This window comes from Impatiens glandulifera, chromosome 3, assembly GCF_907164915.1.
Source record: "Impatiens glandulifera chromosome 3, dImpGla2.1, whole genome shotgun sequence".
NCBI lineage: Eukaryota > Viridiplantae > Streptophyta > Magnoliopsida > Ericales > Balsaminaceae > Impatiens > Impatiens glandulifera.
Window position 1 is genome coordinate 20,799,557 of NC_061864.1, and position 19,796 is coordinate 20,819,352.

The 19,796-nt window shown below is 32.1% G+C and overlaps 3 protein-coding genes across 3 annotated transcripts; 1 reads left to right on the top strand and 2 right to left on the bottom strand.

The window, feature by feature from the left end:
- Window positions 1-2,971: 2,971 nt before the first annotated feature.
- LOC124929971 lies at window positions 2,972-9,031 on the bottom strand. The gene is made up of 3 exons (XM_047470346.1): window positions 8,691-9,031; window positions 7,763-7,854; window positions 2,972-3,255 (listed from the first exon to the last, which is right to left on the bottom strand). The coding sequence occupies exons 1-3, from the start codon at window positions 8,741-8,743 to the stop codon at window positions 2,972-2,974; spliced, it is 429 nt and encodes a 142-aa protein (XP_047326302.1). The 5' UTR covers window positions 8,744-9,031.
- Window positions 9,032-9,203: 172 nt separating this feature from the next.
- Window positions 9,204-10,192, bottom strand: LOC124929972. The gene is made up of 3 exons (XM_047470348.1): window positions 9,805-10,192; window positions 9,583-9,658; window positions 9,204-9,434 (listed from the first exon to the last, which is right to left on the bottom strand). The coding sequence occupies exons 1-3, from the start codon at window positions 9,813-9,815 to the stop codon at window positions 9,204-9,206; spliced, it is 318 nt and encodes a 105-aa protein (XP_047326304.1). The 5' UTR covers window positions 9,816-10,192.
- Window positions 10,193-10,841: 649 nt separating this feature from the next.
- LOC124929525 lies at window positions 10,842-18,512 on the top strand. The gene is made up of 7 exons (XM_047469910.1): window positions 10,842-11,472; window positions 13,755-13,984; window positions 14,791-15,475; window positions 16,110-16,467; window positions 16,700-16,794; window positions 17,424-17,618; window positions 17,690-18,512. The coding sequence occupies exons 1-7, from the start codon at window positions 11,287-11,289 to the stop codon at window positions 18,320-18,322; spliced, it is 2,382 nt and encodes a 793-aa protein (XP_047325866.1). The 5' UTR covers window positions 10,842-11,286; the 3' UTR covers window positions 18,323-18,512.
- Window positions 18,513-19,796: the final 1,284 nt, after the last annotated feature.

Consider the following 19,796-nt stretch of genomic DNA (forward strand, 5'->3'; position numbering starts at 1 on the left):
AGTAATGTTATCAGAAAAGTGATACATACCTTGATAATATTTCTCTTTGCCATTTCCTTCTTTGAGCAATCCTTTCATTACTTCTTTGACAATAGTTGCAATTTCTGAACTATTGAACTTTGTGGAGGAGGATGAATCTTCTGATGGTTTAATTAGATCACATATCTCTCTATGTTGTTTCATCTTTATTTGTTCTTTGGAGGTTTGCTTCTCTTCTTCTCCAAGTGTTATTTTATTTTCCTTCCGTGCAGGTAACTAATTCCCTGTTTGACAAAAGTGATATGTTAGCTCATTATTTTGGCATAATTTAGAATATGACTAATAAAATATGCTTTCATCCAAAATTCGTATGGAGATTCTGCATGATAATTGCATTTTTTCCCATCGTGCCCTATTATTCCACATCTGAAACATACATACATCTCCGAGTTTTTCGTACATGAATGCTATCCAAATACTTGTTTTTCCATATCTAGTTATTTTGATGGTTTGTCTCGATAATGTGACATCTATTTCGATTCTGAGTTTAACAAAGTCTGAGATGTCTTTTCTATGAAAAAAATTATCATCCATCTTATTACTGGGCCGATATTCTTTACTATTCGTCTACTTGATTCTTATGTAGTTAGTCTTTGTGTGAGACTGAAGATCTACATCCAGATCGGTATTTTTGTGAAGTCAATATCTTGAATTAGGTCATCTTCACCCACATTCCTTTGTTATCATCAGTTGGTTGTTGATGTTGTTTCGATCATTCTCTTTATTAAAGTGAAAGAGAATATGTTGTCTTCTCTTTTTTGGATCACCAGATTGCCGTGTTTCTATTCGCCTTCTGTAATCACCTTTACAAATTATTTTCTTTTTTTGTTGCAAGAACTCTCCCAGCTGCATTGTAAGTTGTTGTTGACTCTCTTTTGGATGATTCTGTATTCTTACTTGTTATATATTGTTGTATCATCATAGTGTTACTTGATTCCTCCATACTTGATTGAGAAATTTAGATCACTTACGAAATCTTAAAAAGAATTCAATAAAAACAATCTCCTCATTTATTGTCCTAGTTTTTAGTTATGAGGAATATTAAGAGGTTATATATTTAAAAGAAATCTAAATGATACAATGTAATGAATAGTTGAATTTATTATTGAGTATAATATTATAATAAATGATAAGACATATTGAGAATTGAATTAACCTAATTCAAGCATTAAACTAAATTGATCATAACAAATTTAATATCTATCTATTTATTAAGAATAATGATAATAAATAAACATTTAAAGATATTTTAACATATATGAGATTTTTTGGTGTCATATTTGATTGTAATACCTAATTCCTATTTTTAGTACATCATTTTTTTTAATGAACTTGTATAAGCATCCTTCAAATGGAATTATTTAAAATAAATTATTTTTTCATAATCACATTATTTATTTGAGATAATGAGTAATTTAGCACATAAAGTACATACAATTTGATTTATAAAGATATTTTCAGAATCTAATAAAAGAGTTGTTCTCCAAATTTTAATTTTAATTGATTTTCTTGAGACATGAGAGATCTTTTGTCATAATTAAGCTCAACAAATTCTAAGTGGTCTCGAATTCCTAAAAATAATTTGTGATAGTCTAAAAAAAGAAGTTTTTATTTTATTTGTTATAAAATAAGATTGATTTTTTTTTTTTTGTATTTTGAATATGAAATTTTAATCAATAAAATTAACCTTTAATAATGAGATTTGGATAGCACAATTCATAATTTGTGTCATAAAAGTCATCGCTAATAGTACTCACTCTGTCCAGTCTCAATCCTTACATTTTTTTCATTTGGAATATAATTTTGTCATAAGAATTTAAATTTCACTCACAATTTAATTTTCTATTCCAAAATTACCACACTCCAATAGTTTTTTTATTGTTTCCTTGAGAGCAATACCATGATGAACTAGTTTTAATCAAGATAGTAAAAATCAAAAATTTAATTAAAATCGTTAGTCATTTATAAATTATAAATTTGTAAGATCAAAAAGTTTATTATAAATTTGTAAGATCAAAAAGTTTATTTGATTAACATTAACCCTACAGTATCATGATTTCCAGTTTCAACTTAGAAAATTAATTAAATAAATAAATAATATATACAAATATACTAATCATAGAAATTATATCTCAACCCTTTTACATATCAACACATGAAGTATAAATTAATTAATTGAGTATACGTAAAAGTTAAGAAAGCAATCATAGCACATTATTTTTAATCCAAAAAAATTACAAATCCATTAAGATAACTCACATAGGAAAAATAATTTTACCTAAAAAAATTTAATTAGACTTTTTATATTCAAATCCTATTAAAAATACAGAGTTGAAATAAAAACAAAGACAGTAAAAATCATGATAACTTCCTAAAACAAATACAAATATTTAAAATGAGACAAATAAATATAAGGGACTATGCAAAAGAGCCATAACAAACTATCAAATTCTCTAAAATGTCAATAATATCCCTAAATGAGTTGCAAGGTGACCCAAATCAAACCTAAAAAAACATAAAAAACATAAAAATGGAGTTCAAGACATCCGAGTTTGCATTTTTTGTTCAGCTCAAGCCAAATAATCCACAATAAAGCGAGTTTTTTACCGAATTCAAAAAACATATCACAAATCCATTTAACCAAAACCACCATGAAAAAAAATCAACCATAGACATTAAACTAACAAACTCAAAAGATATGCAGTTTCCAACATAAAGCTAATCCATAATTATAAAATAAATGAAGGTGTAAATCCAGAAAACAATCTCTACTGAACAAAAAAAAGACAAAATAAACTTCTTAAAACCTGACAATTCTGAACTCCACATAATTATTTTCTATCTTTAGTTTCTTCCTTTTCGTTTCATGTCAAATATTTGATTGCAGAAGAGAAAACAGGAAAAGGAAACAAATGCATTTGTTTATACCTTATCAAGGCCTGCTAGAAGAAGCAACAGGAGGAGTTGCGATCCCACCAGTTTCGAGAGAGTTTTGAGTAAAGAAATTGAAATCATGGTGTTGGACCGAGAGTTGCTTCAGCCAGGAGTTAGCCGCACTATGCAAGTTCAACATCCTATCGCCATCAGCAAATTTTTCATTTACCCAAACATCTCTTTTCAAACGATAAGAAGCCAGCCCAAATGGAGGAAGGGTTGTGAAACAACTGTTCTTGTTTTTTGCCACCTTTTGTTCCGAGTATTCATGCACAATGGAATCTGTCACATACATAGAAAAGGAAATCAATACACATGAATAATCAGATAATTTGGTTTGTTAAAGTTTCTCTTGCCAAACAACAATTCTTTAACAAACTAAGTGGCAGATATCAGGCCTTGTTTGAAAATAACCCACTATCTATAATCTACCATCATTTCTTTTTTTCAATCAAAACATCTAGCCTCTTTTGTGAAGACTCTTTAGTCTTTCCACTTGAGCATTATATATGTATACCCTTCTTTTTACTAAAAAAACCCCCAAATAGCCTGGATTTCTATGACCTACATCAAACAAAGTTATTTGAAAATTACAGGGTGATTATTCAAATAACCCATATCAAACAAGACCTTAGATAAATCTTATAATGGATCCCTGTAAACATCAACAAAGTCAAGGAGAAAGAAAAAAGGCAAGGAAATTAGTTTTGAAGTGGATCTCAATGCTTACAATAAACACTTTAACTGTAGTACTATAAGATTGTGGTTTAATATGAGAAACTTTATCTAGAGCACAAAAAGACTATAAGATTGTGGTTTAATATGAGAAACTTTATCTAGAGCACAAAAAGACTGTGTTGGGCTTGTGGTTTAACTAGATTGTTCTCTTCTAACCAGTGTTATAAATGGCAGGGAGGTCAATGACACATACCGCCTCGTCCAGACACGGTCACAGACGATGACAACAGAGCAGAGGAAGAAAGAGTTGATCCCACTGGACCTGCTGTAGCGATGAGCTTCTATTTTTAATTTTGAGTCAGAGCAGATCGCATTTCATTCATGCGACTTTAGCTTTTGAGTTCTTTAAAAGAAAGTAGACCCATTAAACAAAATGGGCTTTCACATGAAAAATTGGAAAAAGTTTGCCTACATCACGGCCTCCTTTCAAGGTTAGGCGGCCTGCCTCCTCGGACGCCATTTAGAACACTTTAGTTCCAACTTATGATTGGAGGTTAATATTTTGAAAAACAATGAATTAAGAATTAAAATTGTGGTTTAACTAGATCTATCCAAGCTTTCCAATCATATCTTCAAATCTAGCTTTTTTGGGTAAGCTAATAAACCTGATTCCCTTTGGGTCTAGAGGGGGCTTATTTGAGAAAAACCGAGTTCAGATCATGGTGTTGGCATAGCCTAATGGTAGGAGGATATGGTTAATAAACATGATAAATAGTTATTTGATAATGGAAAAGATATTCCGATTATGGGACAGAAATGGGTGGCTACGGGTAGGATTCTTAACTCACCCATCTTAGCAGAGGAAATGAAAATTCATGATCTTATGACATCAACCTCTAATTATTGGATGAAGACATTGTTCGTGAGATGTTCAATGAAGATATTTCTAGGGAAATTTACAAACTCAAATCAATTTCTCATATCAAAATGATGAACTGGATGGTAAATTTACTAATCATCAAGATTCCACAATGAATGATGCTTTTACTTCTAATCAACTTTTTGAGAAGTTTTGGAAAAGAATTTGACAAATACAATGTATACTGAAAATTAAGACATTTATTTGGATAGTTTGTCATAATTTCCTTCATACGGAGGAAAATTTGTATCGCAGGAAAACGACAAAATCTCCAATATGTTCCTTATGTCACGAAGAAGTTGAAACAATTGAACATGTTGAAAAACAACAAAATCAACTTTTTGAGAAGTTTTGGAAAAGGATTTAACAATACAATGTCTATTAAAAATTAAGGCATTTATTTGGAAAGTTTGTCAAAATTTCCTTCCTACGAAGGAAGATTTGTATTGCAGAAAACGACAAAATCACCAATATGTTCTCTATGTCACGAAGAAGTTGAAACAATTGAACATGTTGGAAAGCGACAAGATCAACTTTCTGAGATGTTTTAGAAAAGGATTTGACAAATAAATGTCTACTCAAAATTAAGACATTTATTTGGAAAGTTTGTCATAATTTCCTTCCTACGAAGGAAAATTTGTATCGCAGGAAAACGACAAAATCTCCAATATGTTCCCTATGTCACGAAGTAGTTAAAATAATTGAACATGTTGGAAAGCGACAAAATCAACTTTTTGAAAAGTTTTGGAAAAAGGATTTGACAAATACAATATCTACTAAAAATGAAGACATTTATTTAGAAAATTTGTCATAATTTCCTTTCTACGAAGGAAAATTTGTATCGCAGGAAAACGACAAAATCTTCAAGATGTTCCCTATGTCACGAAGAAGTTGAAACAATTGAACATGTTGGAAAGCGACGAGATCAACTTTTTGAGAAGTTTTGAAAAAGGATTTGACAAATACAATGTCTACTAAAAATTAAGACATTTATTTGTAAAGTTTATCATAATTCCTTCCTACGAAGGAAGATTTGTATCGCAGGAAAACGACAAAATCTCCAATATGTTCCCTATGTCACGAAGAAGTTGAAACAATTGAACATGTTGAAAAGCAACAAAATCAACTTTTTGAGAAGTTTTGGAAAAGGATTTGACAAATACAATGTTTACTAAAAATGAAGACATTTATTTGGAAAGTTTGTCATAATTTCCTTCCTACGGAGGAAAATTTGTATCACAGGAACACGACAAAATCTCTAAGATGTTCCCTATGTCGCGAAGAAGTTGAAACAATTAAACATGTTGGAAAGCGACAAAATCTTCATTATGTTACCTAAGTCACGAAGAAGTTGAAACAATTGAACATGTCTTCAAATCTTCAGATGTAAATTGATAGAAACAGGTTGGAAATCTTGTGAGATAAATAAACATAATTTGTTTGGATCATAATTGCCTTTAAAAAATTGGATTCAAGAATTTTTGCATGAACAAACTCATAATTACCAAACCTTGTGCGGTATTACAACTATCTAAGCAGTTGTATGCTTTTAGAGTCATGAATGAAAGTAAGGGGTTAACTCGGGCATGTAATCAAATTTATCAAAGTCATCGGCAATTGTTGGTAGGAACGATCAGGATAAACTTTTGTATTATAGATGGAAGTACGGTAGGGAATCAGAATCCATCTGTCGGAAATTCTTGGAAGGAGCTTTGGAAGCCATTGGGAAATTCTTGGAAGGAGATTTGAAAGCCAATGATCCCCTCCAAAAGTTATTTGTTTCCCTCCCAGAGGAATTCTTACTCTCGACAAGCTTAAAAGAAAAGGTTTCCCTTGCTAACAAATATAGTCTCTGTCTACGTGTCGAAAAAACAGCCAATCATATTCTCCTTCATTGTCCCATGACCTCCAATCATACTGTCCTTCATTGTCCCATGACCTCCAATCATATTGTCCTTCATTGTCCCATGAGCTCCAATCATATTGTCCTTCATTGTCCCATGACGTACTCTATTTGGGCCTCCTTCAGAACGTTTTCAATCATTCATGGGTCAAATATAAACATTAGGGACTTTGGGAACAATGGGTCTCGAGATACTCGAGAGAGGTTATTTACAATGAATGGAAGTACATCACACTTATTATGTGGTGCATTTTATGGAAAGAATGAAATATGAGAAATTTCCAAGGAAAGAGTTTCGAGGCTGATAGGATTAAATGTTTTCTTCTTCAAACTTTTACGTCAATCAAGAAGAAGGGGATGTGCACTGGATGAGACTATTTTGAACTTATCGGAATCTAACTTTCTTTTCCGTTTGTTTTTTCTTCATCCCATCTAGGATTTCTTTCTTTGCTCGGGAAGCAATTCACAGGGGAATTCTGACTACTGTCAAGCACTTGACTAGTAGTTGTTGTCTCGGCAAGAGGAGCGGGGAAATTATCGATCACATTTTTCTTCACTGCGACCTAGCCAGAGACATGCGGCCCTTCTGCAAAACATCCTCAACTTCCATTGGGATGTGTCGTTGAAGACTTTTGGGAAAAATGGATCGGATGGGGAGCAAGCAATAACATTGCCGATTACTGGAGGGCTATCCCCCTCATCATGTGGTGGACAATTTGGAAAGAAAGGAAATGAAGAACATTTCAATAGAAAAGTTTCGGTGCTCGAAGAATCAAAGGATTTATGCTTATGTGTTCGGTTCTATTCATAAAAAGGGATTTTGTACCGGATGAAAATTTTCATCTTATTGGCATTTAGCTCTCTTGTGTCATTGTGGTTTCTTCCCCTTTCACAACTTTGTAATGTTTGAATGCATCTTGCACTCTTTCTCTAATTAAAAGTTGACCTCTTTCAAAAAAAAAATGGAATATATATAATATAATTCCAATATATATCTTTATATAGTTTATTAATATATGTTTATTGAAATTTTTTATTTCAATGTATTTATTAAATTCACCATACTCTTAAACAAACAATGGAATTAGACTCCACCTCAAACCAATCATATAGAAAATGATAATATCAAACTGACAAAACAACAACATTTAATATCAACTTTGTTTAAGGATCTTCCACAATCAATTTTGGATATAAGCAAGAGAGGAAAAATTGTAGACAAATAGAGATTCAATGGAATAAGAATTTTCTAGCAAATAAGTAAAAAAAAAAGAAAGAGCAAAACATACCCTGGAAAGATGAGGACAATGTATGATATGTCAGAAAAGATGTATTCAAATCCTCCAGATGTCTTTCATTTGGTATATAGTAAATAGGATACCTAATCAATGCAAAATAAAAACTTCATTAGGTAATAAGTGTATGTACATTGTACATATCATAACAGGTCAACCAAAAGTAAACAAAGATTATAGACTAAACCTAAATATTCAACCACGTCACTCATAACAGCACCAACAAAAAGAAAGGAAAATGAAATTTCACTAAATATGCAGATAACGCATCGTATCATCCAGACATGAGGGAAAATTAAGGTTTTCTAGTTCTTACAATTAAACTTCGTTAAACATGTTTAGTATTAAACTTAAGTCTATGTTTGTTAGAATTGGAATTACAAATTTAATTCTTATTCTATAAGAAATGGAAATGAAATGCTTGGATTGTAATTCCAAAATAGGAATGGTGGAACTGAAACTTAAAATCCTTATTTTAAGTGAACAAACAAACAATGTAATTAGAATAAAACCTCCAATTCCAATTTCATCCTAAAAATGGTAAATACTGATGCATACTGAAGAGTGTACATTAACTCCTTGAAAATAGTTATTTTGCTATTAGCACACATTAAAGTCAAAAAGAACGGCAGCAAAAAAAGTATCAAGTACTATGCAAGTAGAAGTTGCCACAGTCCAGATCATTGTATAAGATGAGAAACTCATAAAGAAATGACAGGAACATTAAAAAGCATCTAATAGTGGGAAAATACTTCCATGGTCTACTGTTTCAATCACTGTAAATGAAACTGGTAAAGCCTAGGATGAGAATAATTCCAACAATGTGTTTTTTTATTTGTTTGTCATTTCCAGAACATACTCAACAATGTTTTACTTTTACCATAAGAGAAGGAACAATAAAAGAAATATTGAGTAGACATACCATGCAATGGCCATCCAACTTGCAGGAGAAAGTTCAATGCTTTTCAGAGTCATAAGTCCTTTAAAATCTACAGCCAGTTCAGCAACCTAAAACAAACATTCATATGATATCATGAATTATCGTCAATAATAACAAATCAGTCAAGAAAAAAACATGCATTTAGTTGTTATTATTACCTTCTCCATAAGTGGGGACCTCCAGTAAGGAGACGCCGAATCATATCTCTCAAAGCAAAGGGATCCAAGGCGATCCTTTGATTGAGATGAACTGCCACGACACTTGGTTGCCGACTCAACATCCCAAATCTTAACAGAATTGTTGCTTGGTGACCTCGAAAGCTTATCATTTTCGCTACCAGAATCCATCTCACCTACCACACTCCCTTCAACAACTTGCTCATCTGTTTTACTGTCATACATACAATTACTCAATTATTAGAGAACAACTCTTCTTCACATAAAAACATTTGACAATTGCTTATTGAAACTGTTACAGCTCCAAATTTTCTAATATTTATATATACCTGTAGGATAAAGCTGAATTGTCGGTATAAATCTGGATACCAGATAGGAAAGGAGCAAAGTACTGAATAATATTGTCAGAACCATCACCAAGGACAATTGAAGTTCCAGCTCCATATGCACTCCACTCGTCAAAGACATTCCAAAGATCTGAAAGTTCAAAATATTCAACAGTCTCCTTGTTTCCAGGGAACCACGTCTTGTTGAGACCTTGAATGCAGCTCTGTGGAAATAACATACATTTCAACACAAGTTTATCAAATTGAAGTTACAGAAAACAATCAATGGATATACAAACACAAGCATGATACGAATTACAGAAAACTGTGCGCAACTTAATCGGATACAGATAAGAGAATGAGATAGCTTACACGAGGAACAGACTTGCAAGGAACAGTCGGCGTTACAGAGCGAAGAAAACGTTGGATGTTAGATCGGGAACTCATTCTGAATCACGGAAGAAAGAACTAGAAACGATGAGAAATTAAGCCTGAATCCTCGTCTCAACTCAAATGAACATGCACAATTCTAAACGTAATCTCTGCTTTTCTGAGATTGATATACTAAAATCAAATGTTATGCGGTCATGTTACCTTCTATGCATGTATTTCGGTCATGTTTATCATGTCCTCGTCATAATGATAGCGTTTTTCTTTGCATATTGTCGTAATCTTTGAATTCGTGGCAGGTATACGCCACTTCTCTACCAGGTGTCTGAAGAAGTTCTCCTTTATCAACTCCAGCAGTATCTTTACATTCATCGTTTTCGGAAAAAGTCTCCCGACTTTCTTTCTTTCTTTCTTTCTCTTTCTTTATCGCTTTAACGTTTATCTTCTCGCGACTCGATTCAATCTCTCTTTACCTATTTCCTATTGATCATATTATGCATCCATGCGGCGCTATCGAGTCCATCTTGGCTCCGTCACCCTCTCGAACCTTGTCTCCCTCGGTCAAGCCAAACCTCTTGAATCGTGTCTCCATCAGTCTTTGCTTTTTCGCCGCTTCCCCCTTCTTTAAGGGTAAAACTTAAAGCGAGCCTAAAATACAAACTTTCTTTTATTTAATTTTTTATTTAATTTATTTTTAATCTAATTAAAAAAAATAAAATAATTTAATAAAACACGAGAGAAAATAACGTGTCATCATGTTATTGGGTGGAAAAAAATACAATGTCTTTTAAATTCCTTCTCTAAATCATTTCTCGTATATATTAATAAATTTAATAATATTTGTTTATTCAACTACTAATAACTCTAGTTTCAGATGTTTTCAAATAGGGTCATAAAATATAATTAAAAATATTTTTTATTTTATTTTAATAATTTTTTAAAATTATAAAATTGTTTGACTAACTTTTTACCTAATTAGAAAAGTAATTAATTATTTTTAACTTTTTTATTAATAAAATATTATATTTTATTAAAATAAAAAAAGGGTCAGATTCAGTGAGATTTATAGAATCAAATTTTATTAAAAAATTGATTAAAAATGAATTATTTGAATTAAATAAGAAAAAAGTGAATAATTTGAAATATTTATTTGAAAATAAGTTTATTTAAAATATTAAAATTGAAATAATACTTTTCAAGGTATTCCAAACAAGGCACTATTTGGGGGTAGATTATTGAAACACGAATGTGGCTAGTTCTTAAGCTATGAACTCAAATTGCCATGGATCATTCATTTGATTATACAAAGAAATGGAGAAGTTTATCCGATTTCATCATTCAATTTGAGTTGAATCGCCAATCTACGACCTTATTCTTATAGAATCTGAAGCGATTAATCGTCTTCAGGCTTCGATTTACTTTGCTGGGTTGTGTAAAGGTGTATAATTTTACCCTTCTTCGTCTTCCTTTTTCTTTTCCTTTTGTGTCAGCATGAAAAAAATTGAGAATTTGATATCCGAATCGATCCTTCTTTCGTCTTTCTCGTCGCGTCGTGTTTCAGATAACATTAGGAATAATTCCGCGTTTTGAAATGGTCAAGGATGATCGTGTTGATTTGAAGATATCATCCGATCCCACTTTGAGTCAAACGTTCCTTTTCTCCTTAGCTCTATCTGTGGGAGGAGAATGTTACTGTTAACACTTTTTCTTGGATTCTTACTTGGAGCACTGACGGTTGTTGCTGCTGAAGCTTTCGGTTTAGTCTTTCTGATTGCCCGACTCAGTCGGAGAACCAAGAAAAAAGAAGAAGAGGCTGCATTGCGATCTTCTCAAGGGTTAACTGATCTCGATCCATCTTTATGTAACAAACAGGTTTATACTTTGATTTATTGGACCGTCCAATTTTCTTTTCTGCTATGCATAGATAGGTTTATACTTTGATCTTTAGATAACTGTTCTTTCTTTAAAATGCTTTGCTTGTTTATGTATGTGTGTGGGTTTGTGGCTGCAATCTTGATATGTGCGCTAAATACACATTTCCAATATCTTTGCTGGTTAGATTGTAGCATAAATTGGCTTTGCTTTGTTTATGGCTTGACTAATAGTTGCAAGATTACACTTGGGGGAACTAAAGATGTGACATTGCTGAGCTTATGGTTGATCGATTCTTTAACTAGCTAAACTTGAGTCATGTATTTTTCTCATTAAAGTTTTGATTATGATTTCATCTAAAGGTTTTATCTCCAATCATGAAAGGATTCACATGTGAACTTTGCGTTATAGAGCTCCAAATCGTGAGTCGACGATCCTCATTGAACTCGAAAAACTTAAGCAAACTTTACGAAATCCTTTGACTTCCCTTTCTTTCACTAGGATAAATACACAACATTGAAGTCCGTACAAATAACCAATGGGAATCCCATTTCAAACGTTCCCTCATTAGGATTCCAAGAAATTCATTTGTCGTCCAGCCTCAATTACTTTTAATTTTGCAACTTACTTTCATTCTTCAATTACTCTTTCACTTCTTTTTAGTGGGTATAGTCATGATAATGTGATAAGGAGGCACTTGTAATCAATCTCCAGATCAAGTTATGAAACTATCTTTACAATGTTTTAGTCACACTCTAAGATAGCCTTTCAATGTCAACCAATAGGTTCTTTTTCATTTTTCTCATACAAAGTATTGTGTTGTTGTGAGATGGTGTTACTCTTTCTCTTCCTGTATGAACTGATGCATTAACTGAAACTTTTTCTTCTATAGACTTGTTTTGTCTTCACAAGAAAGGACCTTTTGTTAATGTCGTTCGGAAATGGTATTACTATTTCTCTCCCTGTATGTGGTTGTAAGACAGCAAGCTGTTTTCAGAACTGTAGAAAGAACATAAAATGAATAGCAGAACCAAAAGAAAAATAATGAAATAGGAAAGGAGGTAATATAATACATATACAAATGTTGGATCCTATATAAAAGGCCAAGCCCTTGTTTACTTACATTCATAGAGATAAGATTACATGGGTGAGTCCTCTTTTTGTTTTTGGACAACTCCAAGAGACCTACTTGAAAGTTTGGAAACAATCATTTTTTGCTACAAAGATTCTGACGTAGAAGAACATCATAAAAGTTGGGAGTTTCTTCTTCCTTTGCAAGTGAGAACACAAACCTGTAAGCACTCTTGGCTGCATAATACATTTCTTTGATCAATTCTTGAATCTTATAGTTAGATTTCTACCGTAGAAAAGCTACTCATTTTGCTTTTTAGAAAATGGAATCAACTCATTGTTCTTGGGTGCTGTATTTAGAAGAGTTTGTTGTGTTTAGTGTTTGAATACCTGATGCACCTAAATGTCATTCGGTTGTTAATTATAGCAGCCAATAGATGTCATATAGAACTATTGGTCTGCACCAGAACCATTCAAAAGCACTTTCTTACCTCTTAAATCTATGGGTTCATTTGATCTTGTATACTCCTGAATGATTTGCCATGACTGCGTATGTTTGTTACCACAACACAATGTTAAAAGGTTCTGCAATACGTGTTTACATAATTACAGGCCTGAGAAAGTAAGATTATAGCGATGTTACCAAGGCTATATTATGTACTGGGAGATTGAAAAGACCTTGTATTCATGTTTGGATCATCTTTTGACTCCCTCTAGTGTGTTTAATAAGGTTCCAAATACAACTGCTATAATTCTTAATAACATAGTATTCTTAAGTTCTGGAATTTGATTGATGAGTTTTCGTTTCATTTAGATTTCCTTCTACTTATATTTTGGGGTTATGAACTTGTCTTTGTTGTGGAAATGATAGAATCTTAAACAAATCGATTTAATTACAAGATTAATTAGATTTATATGAATTTTGTTTGAACTGGAGTTTCTTATGGATATAGCTATATTGTGTATAACTATAGTTATTATTGACGCTTCCTTGAAATTATCTTCTTATAAAGTATGTTTTTCCTTACCTATGATGATTAAAACGTGAACCTTATGGCAGTTGAAAATTTTATTTAATTAAACCACCTAAAGGACATTCATCTCATCCCTTGAATTGAAATAATAGTTGTTCATGTGAAACTTGGACAATGCCTTTCATATTGAAGTTCATGAGGTTCTAATTTGGTGAACTTAACCATTCACGTTTTTAGGGTGCTTTATGGATCCTGGAGTCCAAAAAGGTTCCAAAGCCTTCTGATAAGCCATCAAAAGATAAAAAAGGGAAGAAAGAGTTCATTGAGGTCAATCCTGTCAAAGTACATGCAAAAATCAGTGGTCATTCTCTTATTCTTACCGAGTCAGATGATTCCTGCAAGGAAATTAAACTGAAGGAGTGTCAAGTTGTTGCTGTTTCTGCATCAGAATTATCCTCACGCAAATGGTGAGCCATCTTATGAAATCTTAATTTGGAGCGGATGAGCTAGTATTATTAATGCTTCATTTAATATTTTTTTGAATTATTTTGCATAATATTCTTTCTAAAAATTACTCTTATAAGTCCTTCAAAACGGTAATAGGTTGGGTAAAATATGTCAAATGACATGAAACAAAAATAGTGTCATTGTCTATGGTGGCATAACAGGTTCATATTCCAGTATCCACCTCTAAAGAGAAGAAAGAACCCTAACTAACTAGTTCTTGTTGCATCTTATCATTGTTTAAGATTAAGATCCCACAGTGGTTGTTTTCATGTTTTTAAGGTTGCTTTGGCCCGCCATTCGTACATCTTAAATAACTGCAAGTTGACAGTCAACAAGGAACTGAACAGGAGACCTCCTAGAATCAATTATCTGATATCATGTTTATTTAACAACTCATCAATAGTCTTACATTGTTAGGGAGCGAATTGAATAATTGCATCTAGCTACTTCGTCTATTTGAATATGTATTCATTTGGCATACATATGGATTGCGAATATGTATAGTCTACAAATAATGCTTACCATTACAATTTTCTAATCCCAGAGTGCTCTCGCTTCTGTATTGGTTCTAAAAAATGATCTAGTTATGATTCAGTTAGAAGTACCTTTTGTTACTAACCATGAAAATTCTTGCAGTACAAACTTTCACACTAATTCAGTTTTGAAACTAATCCTGTCTTTTTATTATCAATTATTAGGAAATGTAACTAATATGTATTCATTATAGATATTTTATTTTGTAATTTTTCTTCTCATGTGATTACAGGGCAAAAAGATATCCTATTAAAGTGGAGAGCAGGAACTCAATTCTGTACAATGGCAATAAAAGTGTCTATATTTATCTCGAGAATTCTTGGGAGAAGGAGTCATGGTGTAAAGCCCTCAGGTTTGCATCTTGTGATGACATCGAAAAACTTGGATGGTTCAGCGATTTAAGTCAAGAGTTTCGACGATACCTTGCAACCCTAAATACAGCTCACCCCACCTTTATGAAACCCTCTACGGGCAATAATGAGCTTACAGACAAAACAGCTAATAATTCATCATCCAAGATTCGGTTCTTCTTCAAGAAGCTTGCCAGAAAGGCTTCTAAAGGTAATGTGGAAAATAAGAATACCTTGACTTCAACTGTAAGCCGCGAAGAGAAAAAGACTGCAGAGAGATCAAGATCATTTCAAGATACTGTTCATGGAAATAATCTGGTAAATAATGTTTCAACAAGGAAGGTATGTGAAGTTCCCAATGAAGATAAAATTGCAGGATCATCATCACAAGCATCCTTATCTCGATCAGATAGCAAAAGTGATGCCTGTGTTTCTTCAGATGTGGATAATGATGATAAGATCATTAGTGATGAAGGGACACTTTGTTTGAACTTGTTATTATCAAGACTGTTTTTTGATGTAAAAAACAATGCAGATACTGGAGATTTTGTGCAAAAGCGCGTTCAGGTGCGTATATGTTCTCCATTTGCCTGGTTCTTGAATAAGAGCCCTTTTCTTCCTGTAGGAACATAATGAGTCTATTTGTAAACTAGTGTTTTGTCACCATCAGATAGGAAAATCACCCCCAAAAAAAAATTGATATGTGGTTTTTTTTCCGTTTGGTTCAGAAGTGTGATTGAGGCAAATGTAGATCTTAAAATACCAATCAAGTTGGCAAAAACCTACACCAAAACAGGCCTTTTAGTTTTATATTCTTTTCTTCTAACTCTTCTGCTAGGTATCATGAATATGCTGAATTTTGAGCTTTTGTTCCACAAACATGCAAAATGTCCTGCTGACTGCAAAGAAACCTTGTTCTTTTCTAGTATTCTATTGAAGAACTTTACATATGTTTCCCTCTAAACTTCACTTGTTACTCATCTCATCATCATGTTTATCTTTGCATTTGTATATTCCTCCAGATTGTGAACTTATTCTAATTAGTAATTATTTTTATGCTTTTCCAGAAGATCACTTAGACATCTAAGTCTCCCTTCCAAGAAAATCAACTAGACCTTTAATCTTTCATTTTCATCATCAGCAGTGTAGATTTGAGAAATGCACTAAATTTTTTGACTATTTTGTTTGTTGTGTCTGACAGAGAATGTTATCAAACATGAGGATTCCCAATTTCATGGGTGATGTCAACTGTGTATCTGTGAAATTAGGGCAGCTTGCCCCACATATACATGGTATGAGGGTAATTCCTTTAGACATGAATGAGGTATGGGCCATAGACATTGATATTGAGTATTCTGGTGGTGCTGGTTTGAATATTGAAACAAGACTCGAGGTTCATGAACCAGATTTTCAGAAAGGCATAATTGAATCAAATTTCAATCCAAGCTCGGAGGAAGATGTCAATTCAGATCTCTTAGAAAGTTTTGAGAACTACGGAAAACAATTTGAAGCTTCAGAAGACAAAGGAGAGTTAACAGATGTTGGTGATTCTAAACAAGGTAGCCACCTAAAGATTTTTTTTTATTTTTCTGTGAATTTGAATTTTAGGATATCCAAGGATTAAAATGTGAATTATAACTATACTTATTTTCTTCTTTTGTCTATCAATTAATTGATTTATTTAGTTCTATTTTTTAAACCAACTTAGTAGAAAAGTATTATAAGTCTCCAAATCAAGTTGTTGAATGCCATTATCAGACATTTCTAAAATACATTATCCAATCCTTGCAGATGGGACAAAAAGCAGTAAAAGCTCTAACAAGGGACCACCTTCTGCTTCGAGATGGAAATCCATTATAAACACCATAGCCAAGCAGGTCTCACAGGTTTGTAAAGCATTGTTCATTTCTTTTTCATTAAAATTCATGAGCAAATCATCTAGATGTGATACTTCTTACAGAGGTCCTTATTCATGAATTAGGAGACCTAAAATGACATAAGCTTTTCAATTGTTTGTGCTTTATGTTAATGGACCTTTGAAATTTCCTGCTACCTTTCTTCTTAGTCTCAATTTGATCTTGTCTGGTTGAGATTTATCGAGCTGGATAATGTAGTATAACTATAAACTATATCGGATTGCTTGTGCTTCATGTTGAAGATGGATTCAAAGTTCATCCAACCTTCCTTCTTAGGCCTTGTTTGATGAAGGGTTACTTGAATTTAATGCAATAATCCCTTAAGTCTTTCTTTGATCAAGGGATATTTGAATAACTAAGTGCTTATATCTAAATAACCTTGTTTTTAAAAAAAATAATTGAGGGTATTTTAGTATTTTGGTTCATGATTCAATGATGTGATTGATAAGTAGGTTGTTGATTGAAATTGAATAGTATCAAATAAGCCTTTATTCTTTATATGGCTTTAAAATATTTAGTACAAAGTATGATTTAGTCAATCAACTTTTTCATCGAACAATGTTTTTATTAACAAAAAATTGGATTAATTCTGATTGTAGGTACCTATTCAATTGGCAATAAGGATAGTATCTTTTAGAGGAACATTACGGTTACATATAAAACCACCTCCAACGGATCAGCTATGGTTTGGCTTCACATCAATGCCCGATATTGATTTTAATCTGGACTCTTCTGTTGGTGACCGCAAGATTACCAGCGGGCATGTTGCTTTATTCTTGATAAGCCGTTTTAAGGTGAGAAAATTACCCCTTTTGCCACCTTATTCTATTTATCTGTTGCTTTACTTTTGGTTGATTTATTATAGGCAGCTATAAGAGCAACACTAGTGCTTCCAAACTGTGAGTGTGTTTCTTTTCCATGGATGTTGGCTGAAAAGGACGACTGGGTCCCACGGAAAGATTCTCCTTATATGTGGCTCAACAATCAAGAAACCAACGATCGAACAGGGCCACCACCCGATCCATCGACAGGCTCTCAATCAACTAGAAGTAATTTCAGCTTGAAAAGCAACTCTAGTTTATCGCAAGAAGAACATGATGATCATCCTTCAAACGAATTACAGGTTGATTCTTCAAGAATCAGCAGCCATGGAAATGATCAGTTGTGCTCAAATTCTTCGTCTTCCTATTCTGCCAGTACATCGGATCAGACTCGTGTTAGGGAACTCAAAGTGCCACTGCTGTTAACAAATAATGAAACACAGTATAGTAACGATCATGAGGAGAATCAGGACCGTTCGATTGTATCGGAGGGTCAGGGTTACACGATGGGTGGAGATTATCGAGATCAGGAATTGAGGCAGCCGAAGAGAATGGAGAGTACGAAAGCGAGGATGCGTGGGTTAGGGAAAAGAATGACTGAGAAGCTGGAAGAGAAAAAAAGGCATATTGAAGAGAAGGGAAGAAATATGGTGGAGAGGATGAGAGGGCCTAATTGAGTCTTAATTGAAGTTTTATTGTTGGTTACTTATAAAGATAATGTAAAGCATTCATTTTATTGTATAAACATAATTGATAATGTTTGCTTGAAAGAACAGGCTGGGAGATTACTTCATAGTTCATACAAATATTCAAAGATTAGTTTTATTTTTTGTTATAAAATTTGCTGAATTGTGTGTTCTGCTTCTTTAAATTTTTTACTTTTTTTAGCTTTGTCTCGATGCCTTATTGTGAATTGCGATTAAGCCCGCAATAATTTCTAGTTATGTCTTAGTTCTATAGATGTTGTGGAGACGATGTGCATATTTGAAAACACTTCTTTCATTCTTTTAAAAATTCGGTTGTTCAAGAATATCTTAAGTTGAAGAGGCTATTGTTTCGCTAATAAAAAACAGTATCTTGTGTTTATTGTATTTACTATTTATTCCTTTGTGTTTGTAATTTTTATTTATTTTGTGTTTGTATTGTTGTAGTAATTTGTTGTTTTCCTTTTGTGTATCATATTTGTTTTTAAAAAATAAAATAAATTATTAAAAAAATCAATCCCAACCAGCCATGTGCCAGGTTGTATGAGTTGGGTGGGAAGTTTAAAAAAATATAGATTATGACACACAAAAGGATGCATTATTTGAATTAAATAACTGGAAGAAAAAAAAGGGTAAAAGTAATTTGATATTTGATGGATGATGAGAGAGATAATTGTTTTGAAAAACTTCAAATAACACATGATCAAATGGGTCTAAACCTTATTAAATATATATATTTTTGTTAATTTATAATAATTAAATATTTAATTTATTAACAAATATATTAATTATAGCATTTAAATTTATCTGAATTGGTATACTTTTCTACCTACTATTCGGACAAAAAAATATATACTTTGTAATAAATAAGGTTTTAATAAAATAAAAATAAATTTATTAATGTGTGATATTATGGTTTAAATAACTGACTGAATTTGATAAAGTTAATTGAAATATATTATTTAATGTTAAGATGTACTTAATAAAATTTACAAACAAACAACTTGAATTTTATAAATTTGTTTTTAAAAAAATGTTTTAAATTATTATTATGATTATGTTTGTATATGTCAAATAAATTAATTGATTTTTTTTATTTCGTAATTAAAGGAGAACTAGTCTGACACCTCATATCCGCTTAAACTCAAAACACTTTCAAATGTAATCGAACTAGTAACATTTTGGTATTTTAAGTCAACTCTTACCACTGAACCTTTGGTAGATAAATTAGTTAAATTTAAGTTGTGACTAAATTAATGAATTTATAATCTCCTGTATCTAAATAATTATCAAATGTATAATATAATGACAAATGGGAAGAATGTAGGATTTTTTAATATAAAATTAAATTTATTTATTTAGATAATTGATATAAATTAAAATAAAACCATGTATATGTGGAATTTTATTTTTCTTCTTTATCTGAGTAATGTATAATTAGCCGGAT

Bases quoted from the DNA above. Each gene is read 5' to 3' on its own strand.
- LOC124929971 (XM_047470346.1), bottom strand. From the start codon at position 8,743: ATGACTCTGAAAAGCATTGAACTTTCTCCTGCAAGTTGGATGGCCATT. The intron at 7,855-8,690 runs GTATGTCTACTC...TGCATTGATTAG, and splicing joins AGTTGGATGGCCATTGCATG to GTATCCTATTTACTATATAC. The intron at 3,256-7,762 runs GTATGTTTTGCT...TGTATGTGACAG, and splicing joins ATTGTCCTCATCTTTCCAGG to ATTCCATTGTGCATGAATAC.
- LOC124929972 (XM_047470348.1), bottom strand. The intron at 9,435-9,582 runs GTAAGCTATCTC...TTATTTCCACAG, and splicing joins CTTGCAAGTCTGTTCCTCGT to AGCTGCATTCAAGGTCTCAA.
- LOC124929525 (XM_047469910.1), top strand. From the start codon at position 11,287: ATGTTACTGTTAACACTTTTTCTTGGATTCTTACTTGGAGCACTGACG. The intron at 11,473-13,754 runs GTTTATACTTTG...TCACGTTTTTAG, and splicing joins CATCTTTATGTAACAAACAG to GGTGCTTTATGGATCCTGGA. The intron at 15,476-16,109 runs GTGCGTATATGT...TGTGTCTGACAG, and splicing joins TTGTGCAAAAGCGCGTTCAG to AGAATGTTATCAAACATGAG.